At 41.6% G+C, this 23,540-nt stretch overlaps 1 protein-coding gene across 1 annotated transcript in view; it reads left to right on the forward strand.

Moving 5' to 3' along the window:
• TBCK (TBC1 domain containing kinase) overlaps positions 1-23,056 on the forward strand; it is a 233,466-nt gene extending 210,410 nt beyond the window's left edge. Inside the window, exon 26 of the mRNA XM_066573900.1 lies at positions 22,159-23,056. Coding sequence (XP_066429997.1) covers positions 22,159-22,269 — 111 coding nt within the window. The 3' untranslated portion in view covers positions 22,270-23,056. The remainder of the gene's footprint in view (positions 1-22,158) is intronic.
• The last annotated feature ends 484 nt before the right edge of the window (positions 23,057-23,540 follow it).

Here is a 23,540-nt window from a genome sequence, read left to right on the forward strand (position 1 = left end):
TTTACCTGGACATTGCATGCACTATTTATCTGAGCACCCTATGCGGTATTTATCTGAGCGCTGTATTTTATGTTTTTCTCCTGTTTCTCTATGCATGTTTTGAAATACGAATCAAGATTAATAATCTAGTATGTATAGCTTTTATTGCCAGAAGAAAACTAATAAAATAATTTACTATAACTACAGTGCAGGGATGACCACATCAAGTGGCTCTTCTGACTTACAACATAGGCACTTTTATTCTGGGTAACAGACTCATAAAGGATCAAGGGTTGAACCCCAAGACCGCACTTTTATGTCTTTGACATTGACACTGAATATGTTTGGGGGGGGGGGGGGTGATAGGGGGGGGGGGGGTTACACCATATTTAGTTATGGTGCACTGGGCAAGTAAAACAATTCTTTTGGTAAATAGGGGGGCATTTAGCATTTGCAGTTTAAGTCACTTGCTGGAGGCCACGTTACCATTATTTGCAACAAACTTATCGAATGTTGCACGATGAGGAGTACTTCCATAGATGTGTCGATGATCCCTACTGCTGCACATGAATTACCAGAGGTCAGTATACCTAATACAATATGACCCCCAACCTTCCTGTGTTATGACAGCACTCTTACATTATGTATAACCTAGGAAGTGATGTGCAAAGCCTCAGTGTACCAAACCAAGTACCGCATCCGACATGGACGGCAGTGCCCTGCATCACCATAACAGTATTTATTTTCAGTCATTAGCTGACGGAGCCTAATGTGATCTAATTCCGAGTGATGTCAGCGTGAAGATATTCTGCAGGAAGCCTTCAGGTATTGAGTTGTTGAGGCACTCGGTTTATGTTCACAACATGTAGTTGAGTATTGTACTTCTAATCCTCTGCTTCGCCACGATTCTCAAATATTTTCCAGTCACATTTAAATGGGCAACAGACAGCTGTACAAATTATATTCGTAAGCTACCTCTGTCATGTAAGACCATCGGTCAATAGTTAATTACGTGCCCCGCCACAATCTGCAGGTACGTTGGTTGACAGTAGCTTCGGCACCTACTATATTTATTACTACAATTCTGAGATGAGAAATATATTATGCAGAATGAATCTTTAAGAAAAACCAATCATTTTACATCCCTTAGGCAATAAGCAGCCATGCCATTTTTGTTGTACTTTTTGTGTGCAGTCAGAAGTAGATCCTTCCTTTTATATTTCTCATCCCTCCTTAATTTTACTCTTGGCTTTGGCTCACAAAATTGCCCTACCACAAAGATTTCACATATGACTCTTAGGAGCAGATTTCCTGCATGTGATGTATCGGTGTCCGAAACTCTTTTGTTACTGGATGGTAGTCTTGAATCTTATCCATTCAATTTATGGCTTATCCTTAACCCCTTAGTGACTGGACTATTTTGTGCCTTAGGGACCAAGTGATTTTTAGTGTATTGCAAGAGCCATAACTCATTAACATATTCGTATGAGGGCTTGTTTTTTTGGAGACAAGTTGTATTATTTCAATGGCACCACTCTGGAGTAATTATATAATGTGTTGTATAATTTTTATTACATATTTGGGGGAGATGGAATAAATGTCCAGAAATTCCACCAATGTTTTTGGGCTTTGTTTTCTGCAATGCAAAGTTATATATATATTATAATAATTTTTTTTTTCTTTTACTCCTTTTGCAGAATCAAAACATATTCTTAAATGAAAAAACAGAATATGCATTGCTGTATTCTGGGAGCAATAGCATTTTAATTTTCCTGGCAACTGAGCTTTGTGAGGTCTTGATTTTTGTGGGATGAGTTTTAGTATTTATTGGTACCATTTTGAGGTTATGACTTTTGAATTGTTTTTATTATGCTTTTGGGATCTCTTGCATAGTGGGGATTTGTTCTTGTGCTCTTTGCTATATGTGACAACCTATTGGCTAGATGGTTGGTGACAACAGGGTTGGCTCCATTCTTGCTGTGAAATTGAATGCTTGGAGATGCATCGTATGTAGAGATGAGCGAGCATACTCGCTAAGGGCAATTACTCGAGCGAGCATTGCCCTTAGCGAGTACCTGCCCGCTCGGAAGAAAAGATTTGGGTGCCGGTGGGGGGCGGGGAGCGGCAGGGGAGAGAGGGGAGGAATGGAGGGGAGATCTCTCTCTCCCTCTCTCCCCCCCGCTCCCTCCAGCTCACTCCCGCAACTCACTGCTCCCCTGCGCCGGCAGCCGAATCTTTTCCTCCAAGCGGGCAGGTACTCGCTAAGGACAATGCTTGCTCGAATAATTGGCCTTAGCGAGTATGCTCGCTCATCTCTAATCGTATCTTGTTACATTTCTCTAAACTAACTGAGTGAACTATAAGTAATAACTGTGACAGTTTTTCTTTTGTTATTGTTCTCCATCCCTCGTGTTTTCTTTCATAGTGGAGAACAGATAAGACTTGGTATTTTGTAGTAATTTAGCGATGTGTGTCATACTTATCCATAGTCATTACCTTTTATACATTCCCTCCTTTGGGATTTGTTTTGGACTTCAGGTTTGGATGGGCCAGTTTATCTGTGTTTGTTGCGCTGTAAGGGTGGTGTCACAACCTCCGGCCGTAGGTTCCATCTTAGATCCGGCTGAAAATGCCAGAAGAAGAATCTTCTGTCCAAAAGCTGGATGGAAAGCGGGTGAACTCTATTATAGTCAATGAGGTCCGCTCTACGCTGTTCGGTTCCTAGGGATTTCCTTTTCCTGCTTCCAGAACGGAGCAGGAAAGCAAATTCCTCATCCCAAGCATGACAGCACCCTTATTCATTGCAATCTAATAAGTGTTTGCTTGTCAGAAAAACAAATCCGGGGGACTATAAAGAAATCAAATTCCCTTCCACTGCTTTCTTTGTTGTGTTGGCTACCATAAATTGCGCCTTTTACCCCAATAGTAGTGCAAGCTGGGAATTCCCTTTCTCCACAGCCCTGCAAGTTATGTTGAGAATTGCTACAGATTGTGATAAGAGTCATTAAATTCTAAAATAACATTATCCTTTATCATTAGCATCTTAATTATCCTATAGGAGACTTTAAGCATGCCTCGCAGGATTACCCGGCTTCGCACTGTCTATTTCATGTAGTGGTTTGCTGTTTGTGTGTGGGGTTAAACACTTTGTTTGTGACGGATATGAAAACAACATCTATATAGTACCAAATTAGCCACATGGGTAAATCCAGCGCTTCAGAAGCTTATAGACCAGGTTTCAGTTCATATTTGCTTTTGCATTCCGATTTTTTTGCCAACGGTAGGCCCTAGAGAGCTGAAACCCAATATAAAACCTTCCGAGGTGCCTGATTTTACCTATGTGGCAAATTTGGTGAGATTAATCCAGTCTTTTGGCCGTGAATATAGAACAGACAACATAAATTCATCTATATACTGTATACCAGCGTGTATTTGTATAGGGTGGTTATATGGCCGGTGTTGGTGGACGTGCTCTGTAACTTGGTATTTATTCTGTCACACATCAGTTATGTCTCTTTTATACCGCATCATTCTATACCAGCCATTCTGCAGGATTACAGCTGTCCCGTTTGGAAGACATGCATTATTTCAGCTTTTCCGCTTGCTGGAGCGTGTTATCTCCCCAAGTACACTTCAATGATGGATAAAACAAGGCCATCTTTCACCAGTCTCTCGTCATCGGTGGTGGAGCATGGCATATTTAGTTATGTTGAATTTCTGCAAGATTTTCCATGTTTCTGTGATTTCTTCCAGTAAAATCTAGGTTTTCCATCTTCTTAAAATACCTACATTTCACTCTTCACTCAGTCTTTATAGTTAAACTTATTTTCATGAGTTTGTAACTTCTTTTTTCCCGCATTGTACTTTCTTTATAACACCATTGTCTCTTAATGACTGGATGATTTCTTTTCAGACAAAGAACACTGACAGATTTCCTTCAGTGTTTTATTACACCTTCATTTCAGAGTAATTTCCATATTGTGTCATTAGATCATTCCAAGCATAAAACACCAAGTAGTTATATAGCTTGTGGTTGCCTTTAGAGCCAGTCGGCAAACTGTCTGATTGTGGCAGTCTGCAGCATGTCTATGGGCAAACTTGTAGATTCCTTGCGAATAGAAGGTATTTTCTCTTTGATGGTAAATGGTGATCTTCTAACTGAGTTGACTGATGTATAACTTTCTTCATCAGAAAGCCACGGACTAATACAATGTGGCTCCCTGATATATTTGTATACTATTATACTGTGTTATGTTGTGCATACTATACATATTATATGTGTTTAAATCCAGGGTGGCCCAAAAAATGTATAGACATTTCAATAGTTGTTTATGCCGTTTTTTAAAATCCCAATAGTGTATATGGTGACAATACGTGGTATGAGCTTGTCTGTAAAGATGTCACTAGTCACATGATTGCTAAAGCCGCCATATGGTCGTCAAGAGCCATATTGAATGGCTGTGGACACTAACCAATGTTGTTGGTGCAGACGTTTGCTGAAATCAGAAGTGTCTGGACCACTTTGAACATTTAATGTGACTGCAGAAGTCAAACATAGCTTACTGCTACCCTATGATGTCTATATAAATCTAGTAATAAAGCTTTTATGCAGATAGTCTTCACGTTGGAATGTGTGTACATTTTTTGGGCCACTCTGTATGATGTTGTTAGCCGTTTAGTCGTTCCCAACCCTCGGCAAACCTTAGGGCTCCCTCCCTCCACGTTTTTCGGTTTTGCACTTTTTCTTTCAATAGTGTGATATCCATGCCAGTATCAGCTCTGACAGTATCAGCCATCCTATCCTTTGGCGGCCGGGTCTTATTTTGCCACTGATCTGTCCAAGCATTATAGATTTTTCTAGTGACTCTGTTCGCATTACATGGCCAAGATCTGTGAGCCTGAGTCTGGTTATGTTCCGTCTAGTGATATATCGGGTCTTATACGATTCAGGACTTCTCTGTTACTCTCGTCGTCCAGCTTTCGCCAGCACCACAGCTTAAACACATCAATCCTCTTTCAATCACCTGTTTTCACAGTCCAGCTTTCACATCTATACATGGCTTTGGGGGAAAACGGTGGTTTGCATTATCCTGTGTTTCGTTGCTATGCCGATATCCATACTTCTCCATATTTTGTCCATTCTTAGCTTCGCCCCAACGCTATCCTACATTTTAGCTCTGGCATAGATTCTCCAGCCTGGTCAATTTTTGAACCAAGGAAGTCTCACACACATCCTATGGCCTTGTTGTCAATTTTGATTTCAATTTGGCCATTTTTGACAGTTCTAATTTTAGTCTTCTTTAAATTCAGGTAGAGGCCCATTTTTTAACTTTCAGTTTTAGTCTTCCATATCAGCTGCTTCAGACCTGCTTCTGTTTCTGCAAACAGAGATATGTCATCCACATAATGGATGTTGTTGATGTCTCTTCCACCTATTCTCACCCCAAATTCCAATTCATCTAGGTCCATTTTCCGCATGATCACTTTTGCATATAGGTTAAGCAAGAAGGGTGAGAGGATGCAGCTCTGTCAGATGCTTTTGCTGATCCCAAATCAGTCTGTATCCCCATACTTTGTTCTCACAGTGACTTCTTGATTGTTTTATCAACTTGCCATAATTTTTTATGGTGGACACAGTCAAGCACCTTGATGTAATATATACGTGATTAATACATAGACTGGCTCATGACTCATTCATGCCAAAAACTGTACGAAAGACCCGGGGGGACCTTCCTTATGTGGAGGGCTGCACTTTCCATAACAACGCTATGGAAAGCATACACTGCGTTACTCGTGGCCGGATTATCGCCGCGAGTAACGCAATGTAAGATCGCCCGTGGACAGGAGACCTTTCACTTTGACCCCATCTCTGTTTCTCTCTCGCCCTCTTCCTATACTTTCCATTTCACCCTTAGTATCTTTTTCTGTGAAGTTGATATGACAATATAATAGCAATAATAATAGCAGAACTAAACAGATATTAGACTTTTGGTATCTTATCTCCATTCCAATCTTTCTTAATCTCTCGATGTTGGCTTAGGGATATGTCTTTAGGCCTGTTACCAATATATCTTTATTTTATTACCTTTCTACTTTAAAGAAATATAAATAAAGAATTTTTTTAAAGAACCAGAGTAAACTACAGCATTCGAATACTACTATAGTAGAGAGGGACTAGATGCATGAGTGTTAGAACCAATTATGCAATGAGTAATGTATAATTGATCTAAAAAGGTTGAAGTTGACAGGATTTTTTTCCACCTAAGTAACAATGTAATTATGTACATTATATACGGAAATTGCATCCCAGGCTTTTACAATGGGAATAAATTATATTCTGTTTTAGTGTTGCTATGAAGAACACAACAATGTTTTTTTTTTTCTACCAAATTCAGCAAAAGCCGGAGACTCCACAATCCGAGGGGTTCTGGGAGAGTTAACTATTTAGGGTGGTAGTAATCCTCCAATCTGGTAAGTTGGGATCAGCTCTTCATGAATGTCATCATCTCTGGTTATTGTTGGACGGCTCCCAGCCCCCATAGGCCCACACAAACATTAAGCATTTTAAGATTGCAGTTCGGAGGTGGTGCATGTCAAATCTAAAACATGAAATGTTCCTGTAAACATAACTAAAGTGATAAGAAAATAGCTGAAGTGTGTTATCAGATGCCAATTCCAAGTTCTTCCCAAAAATAGCAAGCGGTCAGCAAAAATTTGAATTCAACAAAACAAAGAGAGAATCTGTATTCCATTAGCAGTCTGAGGAATCACTATCTTGTGCTGCGTTCTTGCACTGCCATCTATCTATACAGGCCTCCTTGGGTTAGAGAGTAGAGGGTGTAAAGCACTTACATTATGTGCTTCTTATTCTGCCCAGTTACAGAGGCAAGGTGATTGTGAGCAGTGGTATACCACACTGGGGTAGTGACAGGTAAGTTCCATTCTCTGGTGGGGCACATCGTGACTGGCACTTATATAGGGCACTTTGTGGCTGGCCCAGTTATGGGGTAACTGTGTGGCTGGCAGTATTATGCAGTGCACTGTATGACTCAGAACAGTTATGGGGCTTTACTGTGTGGCTAACTCAGTTATGGTGAGGCAGTGTTACGGAGGTAGAAACAATGTGTCGCTCTTGCTGTTATGGGGGAGCTATGAGCCTATATGTGTTCTAGTTAAGCAACGTAAGGCGTTCCTAACTTTTCAGATGACCTCTTAGGATAAGCTGCCATTAGGAATAACAATATTTCTCAGCATGGTGTGACTTGTATCCTGTATTTTTCTCTATTTCCCCTTCTTTCCCATCTGTAGCCTGTATCTGTAATTCTCAGTTTTCTCAAAACTAGTAGGAGGAGACTGTTGCTGTGTGGACACTATAGACCAAACGGAGAACTGCAGATTGTGCTCTTTACCAGTTTGTAATACACCGATAACATCATCATATAGGGCAGAGTTCAGCAGTACTGAGCAGTGGAGATGGGAATAAACTGCATTAAATAACTCACCATTAGCTCTAAGTACATCTGTGCGTGTCTGACCTTTCTTTCCTCTACCTACTTCTGCTCTGCTCTCATAGACTTCAATGAACAGGATGACTTATCCCTTTCCTGTTCTAACATCCTGCTGTCTCTAGTAACAGAGATAACATCACATGACAACAGGCAGTAGATAGCAAGTTAGAAGGAAGGTACTTCAGAGTGATTTTTCTGCACAAAAGCATCATTTTAGGTGAATGGCAGTTTTGCTAGTTATCACAATGGCTATCGTATTAGCAGAAGATGTTTGAAAAGCTAGTGACCATTTAAAAGAACGATCCAGCTACTACTGTATGTTATTCCCAGTGCAGACGATGACTGGTGTTGTCTTCAGTGCTCCTTGAATCTCTGCATCATGCATTGTCCTTTCAAGCCAAGCATCAGGCATAACACATTGCATTAGTTGTATCCAGATTGCTTTTCATATCGTCTTCAAAAACATGTGGTTCAGGATAGGCGTATAGAATTGCATTTAAAATACAGTGGGGGGAAAAAAAGTATTTAGTCAAATACCAATTGTACAAGTTCTCCCACTTATAATGATGAGAGAGGCCTGTAATTGACATCATAGGTAGACCTCAACTATGAGAGACAACATGAGAAAACACATCCAGAAAATCACAGTCTGATTTTTAACGAATTTATTTGCAAATTTTGGTGGAAAATAAGTATTTGGTCAGTAACAAAAGTTCATCTCAATACTTTGTTATATATCCTTTATTGGCAATGACAGAGGTCAAACGTTTTCTGTAAGTCCTCACAAGGTTGGCACACACTGTTGCTGGTATGTTGGTCCATTCTTCATGCAGATCTCCTCAAGAGCAGTGATGTTTTGGGGCTGTCGCTGGGCAACACGGACTTTCAACTTCCTCCAAAGGTTTTCTATAGGGTTGAGATCTGGAAACTAGCTAGGCCACTCCAGGACCTTGAAATGCTTCTTACGAAGCCACTCCTTCGTTGCCCTGGCAGTGTGCTTGGGATCATTGTCATGCTAAAAGACCCAGCCACGTTTCATCTTCAGTGCCCTTGCTAATGGAAGGAGGTTTGCACTTAAACCTCATCATTCGTCCTGGTCCCTTTGCAGAGAAACAGCCCCAAAGCATGATGTTGCCACCCCCATGCTTCACAGTAGGTATGGTGTTCTTTGGATGCAACTCAGCATTCTTTCTCCTCCAAACACGATGAGTTGTGTTTCTGCCAAACAGTTCTACTTTGGTTTCATCTGACCATATGACATTCTCCCAATACTCTTCTGGATCATCCAAATGCTCTCTAGCAAACTTCAGTCGGCGCCGGACATGTACTGGCTTAAGCAGGGGGACACGTCTGGCACTGCAGGATCTGAGTTCCTGGCGGCGTGGTGTGTTGCTGATGGTAGCCTTTGTTACGTTGGTCCCAGCTCTCTGCAGGTCATTCACTAGGTTCCCCCGTGTGGTTCTGGGATTTTTGCTCACTGTTCTTGTGATCATTTTGACCCCACGGGGTGAGATCTTGCGTGGAGCCCCAGATCGAAGGAGATTATCAGTGGTCTTGTATCTCTTCCATTTTCTAATTATTGCTCAGTTGATTTCTTCACACCAAGCTGTTTACCTATTGCAGATTCAGTCTTCCCAGTCTGGTGCAGGGCTACAATTTTGTTTCTAGTGTCCTTCGACAGCTCTTTGGTTTTCACCATAGTGGAGTTTGGAGTGTGACTGCTTGAGGTTGTGGACAGGTGTCTTTTATGCTGATAACCAGTTCAAACAGGTGCCATTACTACAGATAATGAGTGGAGGACAGAGGAGCCTCTTAAAAAAGAAGTTACAGGTCTGTGAGACCCAGAAATCTTGCTTGTTTGTAGGTGACCAAATACTTATTTTCCACCATAATTTGCAAATAAATTCGTTAAAAATCAGAAAATGTGATTTTCTGCATGTGTTTTCTCATGTTGTCTCTCATAGTTGAGGTCTACCTATCATGTCAATTACAGGCCTCTCTCATCTTTCTAAGTGGGAGAACTTGTACAATTGGTATCTGACTAAATACTTTTTTTTCTTTCTTTCTTTCTGCAAGTGAAAAAATTACTAAAATGTACAAAATAACTTGGTAATGTTTGTTCTGCACATTATAGAACTTTGATTTATAGGTTTTCTCTTGTGTTTCGCTCTTGTCCTAATGGAAGCAAGGAGAACGCAGTGCTGTTTGTGCTCCTTGTGAAACTAATTTCTTAATATCTGTTCTCTATTACTATTAAGTGATTTGAAAGCCTTGTGTATGGGAGTAAGGAGTGCGTTCTGAGGATCATGCCTTTCCTGATGTAGATGTAAGCCTAGCCAAAAGAAACCCTAGCTCTGTTTTCTTCACGCAGTGATGTTTCCTCGGTCACTGACTCCATGACCTTCCTACTGGAATCAATCTACAGTGCTCGCTCTTCATGAAAAGTAACTGGCTAAAGCCATAACAATGTCTGTTCCAGGTTGGGTTTCACTGAGCCAGTACCTAATTACGTAATTATAGATTATTTGGCTTTCCACAGACTGTATAATACTTATTGGAAAATCTAGTTAGAATGTGATTAGTTCTCAGCTTTTTAACCCCTTAATGCCACAGATCGTCCAGTTACATTCTGGGGTTCCAGGTTTATATAGATCGGGATCCGGAGTCATTGAGCTGTCTCTGATAGCTGATGCCCACCCGCAACAGCTGTGATCTGCATGAACACTGATCGAGGCTCTTAACCTTTAAATGCTGCTGTCAGTTCTGACAGTGGCATTTCAATTTCAGGATCAGTATTTTGGGATATCTAATGCCGCTGCCCACGATGACATCACAAAGTGCTGTGCAGTTGCCATGGCAGCCTGGGTCCTTCTGATTTCCTATTAAGCCATGCCTGCAGTGTGACTTGATAGACTACCTGTCAGAATGCGGTATAATAGAGTACTATGGTATTGCATTATACTCTATGAGCAATCAAATGATCACAAGTTCAAGTCCCCAATGGTGACTAAAAAATATGTAAAAGCGAGTTTAAAAAAGTTTTATTAATTCTTAGGAAAAATAAGCAGCAACATAACTGATGTGTATTGGGCCTCAATTGTCCTTAGTCATAGATTTGTTAAAAAATCACTCTGGGTTGTTTTTTGGGGGAAAGGGAGTAGAATCCATTGCAATATCACTGACTTCTGTGAAGAATGCAGTTTTGTAGCTCCTCTCCTCCAGGCTGTGTATTCTGTACTTTTTTCTAACATCCAGGTCACGTGACCAGTACTCTGAGAAAGCTCTGTGTCCTGCAGTTAATGGCAACAGTCATAAAGAAAAGCCGTCTTTCTTGCCCATGGCAACCATTCACAATGCAGCTTTCATTTTCAAAAGCAGAATCCGAAATGAAAGCCACTCTGTGATGGGTTGCTGTGGGCAAGAAGATAGATTTACCTTATGACAGTTGTGAGAAATCTAACCCATTAACTGCAGGGCACAGAGCCTTCTTAGAATGCTGGCCATGTGACTGGGATGTTAGAAAAAAATGCAGAGGAGACCTATTTTCAGAAATCTGCCTATTAACTGCAGGGCACAGTGTTGTCAGAGTGCTGAACATGTGCCTTGGAGGTCGGACGAAAAGTGCAGAATACACAATCTGGAGGGCTACAGAGCTAGATTCTTCGCAGTAGAGAATAATAACAAGAGTGAGTGGGAAAATGCCTAGATAAGTAATATGCTCCATGATATAATGAGCAAGATGTGGCCTTTCCTGGTGCTTAACAGGGTTTCTAATATAGGACTTTACCTGCTAGCACCCTGAAGTCCTGGTTTACGTTTGTGGTCTTTTATCAAGTGGTCCCAAGGTCTACAGAGAATCCAAGTTAGAAGTACAAGGAGAGCGCAGGGACAATGTCACCTATTTCTTACTTAGGAAGGGCACTATATGAAAATGCTAAGGGTAAAAAAGGCCTTTGCGCTCTTACGGGCATGCATACATTGGTTTATCTTTTTTGTGTATGTTATATCTGCACTGTTTGTTATATACTGTAGATACAATAAATATATCCCAGTAACTCCATTAGTCTCGAGACAAGAGCGCAAAGGCCTTTCTTACCCTTAGCATCTTCACAGTAGAGGTCACTGATGATATGATGGACACCCTCCTCCTCTCCCCCCCCCCCCCCAAAAAAAAAAAAAAGAAAGAAAAGTGCTCCTTTATTATGGCATCTGATGGACTTCATAGTGAATGAAACTCCATTAGTAGAAGAGCTTCCACTTAAACTTTTAATTTCTTTTTGGGCATCTTATTACAAGAAGTGTGTCTGGCTGGCCCCTTTTGTGTACATTTTCGTCTTTGGCTACTTTTTTAACCTTCATCAGAAATGATCTCTGCTTTCTGCAGCGCAAGAGAAATGTTAAAGAGATAATCTGAGCAAAGTTCAGAACAGAGTTATTGCCCGGATTGGAGGTGCCCAAACCAGCTCCAAGGTTTTACTTATTTGGTCCCTGTGATTATGGGATCTACAGGTATTTTCTGGCAGGTTGCTCCTGAAGTCTCTCTGCAATCTCTGATCCCAGACAACTGTCATGACCATCCAGAGACTTACAGAATATACAGTAGGTTGTAGCTTTTATAGTGAGTCATTTCCTATACTGGTACCTATACACCCATGGATCACTCAATCAACAATAACTACGTAAGACAGACTTTGTGGCTGGGGTACATACATCCAAGCTGGGTAATAATTGTATTTTTCACTTTTTCTTGGAGCATCAATTTAAATTCAAGCACTTGAATGTATAGCAGAATATTCCTTATAGGCTATAGGCATTTGGCTACCAAAGTAAAAGGCTGATTCTATTACGTGTGTAATTCTCTCTCACTCTAGTCACCCAGCATTTGCTTCTACATTCAGATGAGTGCCATGGAAACCATGTAGTTTTGTATTACAAATGGGTGTATATTCTGGGTTCGCATGATCTCGCTTTGACCTCTAATATTGCATGCCTCCTAATCAGAAGAGATGGAAAAGACTCCAAGCTATAACTTGGCAATTGAGAAATCATACGCAAGGGGATGGACTTCTAGCTTCAAGTACATTTTATGTGCTCTGATACATCATTGCAGTTTGGTTTGTAGAAATGTGGCCACATGCAGATAACATAAAGTTTCTGTATTTTGGAAACTAGTGTGTTTAATAAAATATGTTGTAATTATTTTGTCCTTTCTAGGGACTGGCATTTGTCCAGTAGCAAAGATCTGAGCTTTGATAAGAATTCTCAAAGGATCTGCTTGCTTGCTCCACTGCTTGTGAACCTTAAGAGGCCTTTTCTGTTGGTCTAGCAAAAAGCCGTATGCAAGTGTCCTTTAGCATTAGAGAATGGAATATCCTGTCTGTCTGTCTATCTATCTAATATCTATCTATCTCATATCTATCTATCTCATATCTATCTATCTCATATCTATCTCTATCTATCTATCTGTCTCATATGTATCTCATAGCTATCTATCTCATATCTATTTATTGCCTGGTTTAGACACAACAATTATCACTCAAAAGATGTCTTTTGAGCAACTTTTGAGTGATAATCGTTGTGTGCCTTTACAGTACAAGGTGATCGCTCAAACGTTGAGCAATTACTTTGGACTCCGAGCGGGGGATGCAGAAGACAAGCTGGGCCGCTTGCCTTCTGCATCCAGCTGTTCTCTGTTTGGAGCGCCCGGCTGTTATACAGCTGAGTGCTCCAAGCGGGGTATGCAGAACACAGCTGGAGTCCTGTGTTCTTCATACCAAGGCCCTGTTCATGGAGCTGGATACAGCTGAAACAATAGTATCATCTGTATCCTGCTGTGAACTCCTGATAAGGCTCATCACTGTCTTTTAGCATGCTGAAAGAGAATGATCAGAGACTGATTAACGAAAGCTGCACGATGTCAGTGAGGTTAGACACAACGATTATCGCTCAAAAGATGGTTTTAACGATTTTTGAGTGAGAATTGTTGTGTCTAAATCAGCCTTATCTCATATCTATCTCTGTCATATCTATCTGTCTGTCTATCTATCTCATACAGAGGCGTAACTTGAAGATTCGGGCCCCAATGTAAAACCTGTAACAGGCCCCCAACTATAATGCTTTATTCATAGTACTGGACTCCCTATATGGAGGAGAGAGGCCTTATGGGCCCCCTAAGGCTCCTGGGCCCGGGTGCAACCGCATCCCCTGATCTCCTATCTATCTATCTATCTATCTATCTATCTATCTATCTATCTATCTATCTATCTATCTATCTATCTATCTGTCTATCTCATATCTATCTATCTCTTATCTATCTCTCTCATATCTATCTATCGTTCTCTCTCTCTCTCTCTCTCTCTCTCTCTCTCTCTCTCTCGCTTGCTATCTATCTCATATCTACAGTTTTGCACATAGTTTAATTGCTTTGTTTTTCTGTCTGACTCACTCCATCGTTATGGTTGCACTTTCTAATCTTGGCTTGACAATAGAAAAACTACTAATCCCAACTACTAAACCTATAGAACTCAATTTGCGATAAACGCTAAACAAGTATAGCTCCTTAGCCAATAATAGGATCATTTTATCAATGACAGCTGTAAGACAATGATAATATAAAAATATAGTCAGAATTGTGGGGCTTTCAAATGGGGAATTAATTAAATTAATAATATCAATCGCCATGCCCTACCTTCCTATATGGGCAAAGTACAAGGCCTTTAGTCTACTAGAAGCAGAAGAATGGTCTTTAAGGTTTTTTTTCCCATAAACATAAAATTAAATGTTACAATTTTAAATCTCTAATCTAAAAAAATACATTTCTAGTTCACTTCTTTAGAAATATTGCACTGTTCTTGAGATCAGCACTCCATGTGTCCAAACGAGGAAGAGTCCAATGTGTGCAATCTTCATCCTGCGGCTCTTCCAGGATTTTGTGGTAAATTTTGTGCAGTTGGCCCCACATTTTTCCTTATCTGAGCGGCATTCTCCCAACCTTTGTATATGCTCGGAACACAGTTATCATCGGTCTGTTTTTGAGATGCTTAGCTACTTCTATAGACTTCTCTGGGCTCTTTTGACATCAGTGCAGCCCATACAATATAATAAGGCCAAGCATGTGCAGTAAGAGTGTATCTTGGGGATGAAAAGACAATTCACTGCGCATGCTCAGCTTCATATCATATTGTATGCAGGGGCGTAACTATAGGGGATGCAGGGGATACGGTTGCACCCGGGCCCAGGAGCCTTAGGGGGCCCATAAGGCCTCTCTTCTCCATATAGGGAGCCCAGTACTATGAATAAAGCATTATAGTTGGGAGCCCTGTTACAGGTTTTGCATCGGGGCCCAGGAGCTTCAAGTTATGTCTCTGTGCAGCATGGTTTAGCTATGGGTACGGGTACAGATATAGATAGAGGGGGGCCCCAGCTCACCTTTTGCATCAGGGCCCCTGAGCCTTTAGTTACGCCCCTGATTATATTGGCTGCATTGATGTCAAAGGAGCTCATAGAAGTCTATGGAAGTAGCCAAGCATCTTGGGAACAGACAGATGATATGTGTTCTAAGCATGTGCAACATTAGGAGAGCGCTGCTCAGCTGAGGAAATCCAGGGAGAGCGGGACAAATATTGCACAAACTGGACTCTTCTTGCTTTGGATACACGGAGTGCAGGTAATTGCTGATCTCAAGAACAGTGCAATATTTCTAAAAGAAGGGAATTACATTTTTTTTTTTATTAGAGATTTTTAAGGGCATTTATGTTTATGGGAAAACTCCTCTAACCTGGCCATCTGTTAATTTTCCCTGAGAGACATGATTTTTCCATAAATTTGCCAGTACTAAAATTCAGACAAAAACACTTTCCACGTCGTGAATCACATGTGTATGATTTTTGTTCTATCCCATGCAGCAATGACTATAGATATGTAGTTTATTAGTAACTGTAGAAGACACATGCAGTCCTTCCATACATCTCCTAACCCTTCATTATTCCTCCCATGCCACCCCTAGTAGACAATAGTCTGACTTTTTCCCAAAATCTTGATTGTAAAAATCACTATATGTGAGAAGTAGCTTTGTAAACTACATCTGCTATGTGGCAAGGGATTACAGCGATCAGAAGATGGATCATCATCTACATGGTAGAGGAAGCAGCCTATAGAAGACTAGGGGACAGCCATTTGTATTTTGTAGATAAGATTTGCCCTTCTCGAATAGTTGCATTCCTACACATTCTTGTATTCCATGGATTTTACCAAAATTATCTTTTAAGGATTGCAAATCACATATGGAGCCAAGGAAATCGCATGACCTTCAGATGACTTTGCCCTCACAAATATCACATCTTATATTTGTCCTCATTAATAAGAGGACATCTCAAGAATGATAGCAGAAAGCAAAAAAGTTTGAAACCTTTCCTGGGCTTTCTGTTCCTGTGGTTAGAATGACTGTGCTGCAAACGCTCTACTACTGCATTCATTTATGGCGCTAGGAATAGTTGACGTGCCGTCGTATGATCTGATCTCCTGGTTAGTCTATTCACAGTCTCCGTACAAGGAGCAGAACCGCTTTCAAAGCTCAGTCAGTGGTAATAGCGGGACCCCAGAGTTTGTTTGAAGTTTGATGATGTGGGTATTAGTAAGATGTAGGGAATGTATAGATCAAAAAACCGGACCGACTCTTGGTCTATTTCTGTGCTGGCATGAAAAAGAAAAGCTTTTGTTATGGCTCTGCCACCCACCTCTGTGCCAAGCATGCATTCTCCAACTGGTATAGGGAAAATGTGGAGCATCTCAGAGAATGTAAATAATGCGAGATTAAAACCACAACTCCATTCCAAGTTAGCTTGACTTTTCCATTTCAAAGGCTCTGCTAAAGCCATGGTAATACAAGTTAAAGCGCCATTTGTTCTTTTCCCCATAATTCTAGAGACAGCATTTCTTTGCTTGACAGCTTTGAACACTCGCACTAACTTTCTCCTTATGTCATCTTTGTGTTGTATTATTATCTAAAGTGTTACCTTTTAGCGTTTGCAAAATGTATGACGTTTGCTTATACGAAAAAGATACATTTGTTAGAGCTGCATTCTCATACAGCAAAACTAAGGCACAAACTGTTTATTATGGGCTGTCCTCATGACGAGAGTAACTATCACTCCCGTATAGTAACGAGGAGATTCATGACATGGAACAAATGACATACCAAGGTACATTTACCATGACTTGGCATATTAGACATACTTCTCTTTGCCTTATGGCTGCTGTATTTTTTCACTAAATATTGTATACCAATATTTAGTGAAAAAATGGCAAATGCCTGTAGTAAATTTGGTGCATTTTAACAGCTTGTTGCTGTTGTTAAGGCCCATTTAGACACAACGATTATTGCTCAAAAGATGTCGCTCAAGTGACTTTTGAGCGATAATCGTTGTGTCATTTACAGCGCAAGATGAGCGATGACTTTGCGCTGCCAGCGGAGGAAGCAGAAGACAAGCAGGGTGTCCCCGCTTGTCCTCTGCAGCCATCTGTTCCCCGCTCCGAGTGCCCAGCAGTTATACAGCTGAGTGCTCAGAGCGGAGGATGCAGAAGGCAAGCGGTGTCCCCGCTTGCCTTCTGCATCCAGCTATTTTCTGCACGGAGTGCCCAGCTGTTATACAGCCGAGTGCTCCGAGCGGAGGATGCAGAAGACAAGCAGGGTGTCTCCGCTTGTCTTCTACATCCAGATGTTTTCTGCATGGAGTGCCCAGCTGTTATACAGCCGAGTGCTCCAAGCAGAGGATGCAGAAGACAAGCGGGGTGTCTCTGCTTGTCTTCTGCATCTAGTTGTTTTCTGCATGGAGTGCCCGGCTGTTATACAGTCGAGTGCTCCAAGCAGAGGATGCAGAAGACAAGCGGGGTGTCTCTGCTTGTCTTCTGCATCTAGTTGTTTTCTTCATGGAGTGTCTGTCTATACAGTCGAGCGCTCCGTGCAGGGTATAGAGAACGCAGCTGGACCGCTCTGTTCTTCATACCCAGCCTGTGGTCAAGGAGCGAAATACAGCTGAAACAATAGTATCAGCTGTATCCCGCTGTGTATCCCTGATAAGGCTCATAATCGTCTTTCAGCACGCTAAAAGACAACAATGAGCGACGGCTTAACAAAAATGCACGATGTCAGTGCAGACACACACAACGATTATCGCTCATAAAACGTCTTTTGAGAATTTTGAGCGATAATCGTTGTATCTAAACAGGGCCTTTAGTTGTTCACGACCCTCGGCGACCCTCAAGGCTCCCTCCCTCCATGTTTTTCGGTCTCGTACTGCTTCCTTCAGTTGTGTGATATCCATGCCAGTATCAGCTCTGACAGTATCAGCCATTGTGTCCTTTGGCGGCTGGGTTTTATTTTGCCACTGATCTGTCCAAGCATTATAGATTTTTCTAGCATCTCTGCTCGCATTACATGGCCAAAATCCGTAAGTCTGAGTCCGGTCATCTTCCCCTCCAGTGATATATCGGGTCTTATACGATTCAGGACTTCTCTGTTGGTTACTCTCACTGTCCAGGTCATACGCAGCAGCTTTCGTCAGCATCACAGCTCAAACACATCAATTCTGCTTCTATCAGCTTTCTTCCCAGCCCAGCTATCGCATCCATACATGGTGATGGGGAATATGGTGGTTTGCACTATCCTGCATTTAGCTGCTGTGCCGATATCCCTACTTTTCCAGATTTTGTTTAGCATTGCACTTCACCCCAATGCTATCCTATGTTTTATCTCCGGCATAGATTCTCCAGCCTGGTCAATTTTTGAGCCAGGATAAAGTCTAGCACACATTCTATGACCTTGTTGTTTGAATTTGGCCTTTTTCTGCATTTGTCATAATTTTAACAGCTTGCAAAACTGTTAATATAGTTGTAAAAAAAAACATCTAAAACACAAAATAAAGATGGCACATGTCAAACCGTAAATCACCCGTGTGTGTGGAAATGGCCCAATATGTGGTACAATCAATGTAAATGTCCAGATGTATCGCTTATCCAAAAAGAGAGCTTTGTGTTTATAGCCCCTTGTCTTCAAAAATCATTCATCAGCCAATACATTTTCCTCACTGTTGCCGCAGTACTGTGCCATTGAGATGAACTGAGGTGTAGAGAGGTCAGTATTCTCTGTCCACTTGTGTTATTGTTAAGATGACAGGAGTTGTAGTAGATGGGAGGTTTATTCCTCACGGACTCCTATCATTCTGTGAAGCAGCAGGGGGCAGGTCACCTGCCACCTGAAGGTGTAACGTGTGGTATTCATCCTAGGCGATCCCCACACATTTATGGTATTTCGGATTCGGACATATGCACTATAAGCGGCAAAGAGGAAGATGTGCTGAAAGCACTGGTGAATGTGACCGCAGTGCAGCGAGATACAAACGCTATTCAGCCGGTTGTAATTCAAGAGCAGCAAGAAACAAATTGCCCGGTGGCGAATCGGCTGTCGTTAACCGATGCCGCCAGTAAGGATGAACAACATGTATATAAAAATACCTGAACAAACTGTGTTCCAGTCTTACCATCATGATTCTTCTTATGCCTCCCACTGTTGATTCCCGTATATTGCTAGAGCTCCCATATATTGCTCCCATATATTGATGGGCCACATTGACATTGTATCCGTAGTGACATGATATCATGTGTCTGTTTGTTCCTTCTGTTGACTTAAGGTACACTTTTGAACCCCGTAAACTGTCTTATTGCTCAAAGGTGAGGGAACAGGGTGTCCGGAGAGCTATATTAGCAGTGCTGTGCCCCCGCTAAGTTGGTGTGTGCCAGCAGCTTGACTTCTGCACACACTCATCTCCAATTCATCTCTATGTAACGTACGCATGCAGAAAGAGTCAAGCTGATGGCACTCGCTGACTTCGTGGGGACATAGCGCTGAAGCGGGGCGCCCAGTGAGTATGAAACACAGCTGCCAGACTATACTTTATGGAACTCAAAGGTAATGACGGTGTCCCTTTAAAGTGAATGTTTTCTATGGGTGAGCCTTGTTTGCTTTCATCCTATGTTAATTAGGTATGTTTACATCAGCTAAATTGTATTCCTTATACCAAGACTGTTCCTTTTACAAGCAGGAGAGATTTAAGTAAAATGTAAACTGAAATGTAGACTGATGAAGTTCCCCCATGGCGGTGCCCCCTTACCCTGCAACGGGCAATAGAATAGAAGTACCCATTTATATCTGCTCTCCCCTATTACCTACTCACTAAGGTGAACCCGCACTGTAAGGCGTTTCTTATAAGCTGCCACTCACTGTAGTCAGGGCTGCTTTGATCAGCCAATTATCCTGTCTGGAATAAATTAGTGCTAACTACCTGCTAATGCCATTATAACAGGCAGGAGTGTTCTGCAGGCCCACTGCTGATTATTCCCTCAAGACATTTACAAGTGTGTTGACCTTGGCAGCTGTATAGTCAGCGGGATGTAGTGCTCACAAGGAAATTCACTTGTTCTTAATGAAAAGTTTATTTAGGACTGACTCCTGTTTTCCCATGGGACCCCTTCACCCAGTACACAGTGGACGGCTCCCAGACCTCCTCTTTTGTTTGAGCTCCAGAAACCTGTGCTGAAGTCATTGTATTATAGTAAGGTTTAGTTTTTGTTTTTTTTAAATTGAGGACCAGATTATATAAATCCGGTTGTTGAATCTGTACAACAAGAACAGAACTAGAATGTTTGGGGTTTGAAGACCATTGTCTGTTTCCCTTTTTACCTTGCTATGTAAGTCGTTGAGTAATACCCTTCTGTCAATTTGATTTATGTCTCCACCCAATCTGATGGCCACATCGGCTCCAACAGAGTTGGCATAGCTTTCTTAAAGCAGTCCTCCATTCTGGACAATTCTCACTTATTAGAAGAACAGCCGTGGTCTATAGTATATGCAAACCTGGCCATAAGTGTTCAGTTGTTCTGCAGGACATGATACTTCCTCCGGAGTTAGTTGATGCTCCATGTAAGGACTCTCCACCTTGGCCAAGAGATGAGGATTCTGAACTGAGGACCCCTGTGTATTCATTTAGAACTATATAATAGAGTATATGAACATACAATTTATTGTATATAAGGCTTTTAAAGTATCCAGCTGAAAATAGGTCGGCAATGAGACAGCCACTCCAACCTACACATCGTCTTTAGAAAATCTATGTTAGGACTTGAATGCTGGCAGCCACCATTAACCCATTCTGAAATGTATACACAGTATATTTAGGGTCTGCTCTGTAAGTGCTGAAGTATACAGTGCTGATCATAAATATCCATGGAGAGTGTAGACAGCAGTAAAAGTAATGTCAATATGTTGGCCAGTAAAAGTGACACAGGATCCATGCTTGACAAGTCAGCTTGCCTTGGGCAGCTGTCAAGTTCTTCACGCTCTACACTTTGTAAATTCTCCTTGTAAGCCCACCCTGAGAGTACGCGCCCCCCGCCTGGAATTTTTCTCTCTTCAACTCCAATATAACTGTCCAACAATGTATCACTAAATGAAAGAGTCAGTAAGACAACGGATGAATTATTGGCTATAGAGGATGAGAGGATGGGTGCTGAGGTCTAGAAATATAGAATATTACGAGGCAATATGGAACGAGAACAAATATGTAGGTGTAAGTGGAAAAAGGTTTAGGATAGTAAAATATAGGGGGGAGATGGGATAACTCAGAATGAAGGAAAGTTAAAGGGTTATTAGAGACTAAGGGGCCTTTTACCTGGAATGATTTTCATTCAGATTATTGCTGGATCATGCGGAACTGAATAATATACTTCAGTGTAAACACTGCCAACGACTGAGCAACGAACAATAATGCATTCACTTATCATGTGATGTTCAGTTTAGGTAGGCGTAAAAGTCAAACAATGATCAGCTTGCCTAAACAGGTAGTCTTCATCTATGGACGACTACCTGTTTACTGTGAATGGAGGTGGCCGGTCGGAAGCAATCTCCAGGCTGCTATGCTTCCAATCACCAATCAATCATCGCTCCTGTGTGAAAGCCCAGGAGTGACAATCACTGACATCACTGTCAAGTCCTTAAATGCTTGACCACCATCCCCTGTAAAATGACCCTAAGTGGGAGAAAATGTCTGGAGATAATTACATTACTATTTAGGCCCTAGTTAATGGAGAAGGTACCGTGGAAGAGGACGTCTATCCCAAAATGTCGCTGCATTTGTGAAAAGTGATTACTGAGCAACTGGCAATCATGGAAGGACACCATCGGGAAGGCAATTTGAAAGGAGTATTCACCTATGTCACCGAGACATATCAGAAGATGCCACTGGTGGGGTTTGTGCTCTCTGGTGTTCTTGTCATGTGACTGAGTATAGCATTGTCAGCAGGCAATCTGTATATTACAGATACATGAATCCTCTCCAAACGACCAACCCATAATTTAAGCCAGCTTATTATATGATGGATTTTAAAAAAATGTATTCCTGCCATCATCTTTGAGGGGACCAGCAAAACCATTTTATCAAGGTTGTCACGTCAGAGATGTTACTGTAGTTGATAAGTGGTCTTGTCAACGTAAGTGTTACTAAGCTCTTATAATCTAATCTATAGATTTGTAGTTATGTGGTCTGGCAGTCCTTGTATAAAGCAAGTGAAAGCACATAGATGGTTGACTGGATATTTCTACTTATGTCTTCTCTTCTAGTTTGCAGCACATCTGGTGAAGTTGGGATACCCCCGAGTTTGTATTCTGGATGGTGGAATGAACAAGATGAAGCCAACAGGTCTACTGACTGTACCATCCCCTCAGATATAAGAGCTCCACAACCTGAAGCCTATGACCATTGCACTCGTGGAGCAGGACTGGACCAATCTAATTTCTTATATATTATGATACCACCCACACTATCATGAGCCTGGACGATGGCGTCGCTTCAAAAAGGGTTTTCTATCTCTATTATTTGATTACTTTATCTTTCCTGGATCATGGTTGCCATAAACTGCCTAAAGTTTTGGGGTCGAATTAAACGACACACATAGGTCACTATATTTGGTGTGCTGAAAAGTAATGGTCAGTTCTACAAAGTGTATGATATAAAGAATAAAGTAATATAGAATCAGGTTACAGTCCTACTTAGAGGGGTATTTCCAAATACTGCAGTTCCTGATATACTATAAGGGTTTAGTCACATTGGTGCGGTCTAGGACCTTCACTAATGTCCAGAATGGGCAGGTCACAGCTCTGACCCCCCAGTGCTCAGAGCCACACTTTTATTGAAACAGTAAGAGGAGTTGGTTGATTTCAGTGGAGCGATGGCTGTCCATCCGGGGTCATCCCACTTAACCAACTCAAACACATAAGATAAAATAACACAATTCTATAATCTACTTATTCTGGGTAGCTGATATTTGTGTATTTTGCGTATTACTATGGATACGACACACATTAGTTAGAGAATGGAATTATGGAAGAGCCTAAATTATCTGTATGAAGTGGACACTCCACCTTGTGAACCATGCTGAATAATTTTATTTGTGATGATGTTCCATATAATATATCATGTAATACAGCAGATATTTAATAAAGAGAACATGGGACAAAGGTTGGTGAGTAAATAGCCATCATGAAACTGGAGGTTGTCCCGCGAAACAAAGTGGGTCTATACACTTCTGTATGGCCATATTAATGCACTTTGTAATGTACATTGTGCATTAATTATGAGCCATACAGAAGTTATCAAAAGTTATTCACTTACCTGTTCCGTTGCTGGCGTCCTCGTCTCCATGGTGCCCGTCTAATTTTCAGCGTCTAATGGCCAAATTAGACGCGCTTGCGCAGTCCGGGTCTTCTCCTTTTCTCAATGGGGCTCCGTGTAGCTCCGCCCGTCACGTGCCGATTCCAGCCAATCAGGAGGCTGGAATCAGCAATGGACCGCACAGAAGCCCTGCGGTCCACCGAGGGAGAAGATCCCGGCGGCCATCTTCAGCAGGTAAGTAAGGGCTCATGTCCACGGGGAAAATATGATTTAGGATCCGCAGCGGATTACCTGCACGCGGATCCGCACCCCATAGGGATGCATTGACCAC

The sequence above is a fragment of the Eleutherodactylus coqui genome, chromosome 7, assembly GCF_035609145.1.
Source record: "Eleutherodactylus coqui strain aEleCoq1 chromosome 7, aEleCoq1.hap1, whole genome shotgun sequence".
Lineage (NCBI taxonomy): Eukaryota > Metazoa > Chordata > Amphibia > Anura > Eleutherodactylidae > Eleutherodactylus > Eleutherodactylus coqui.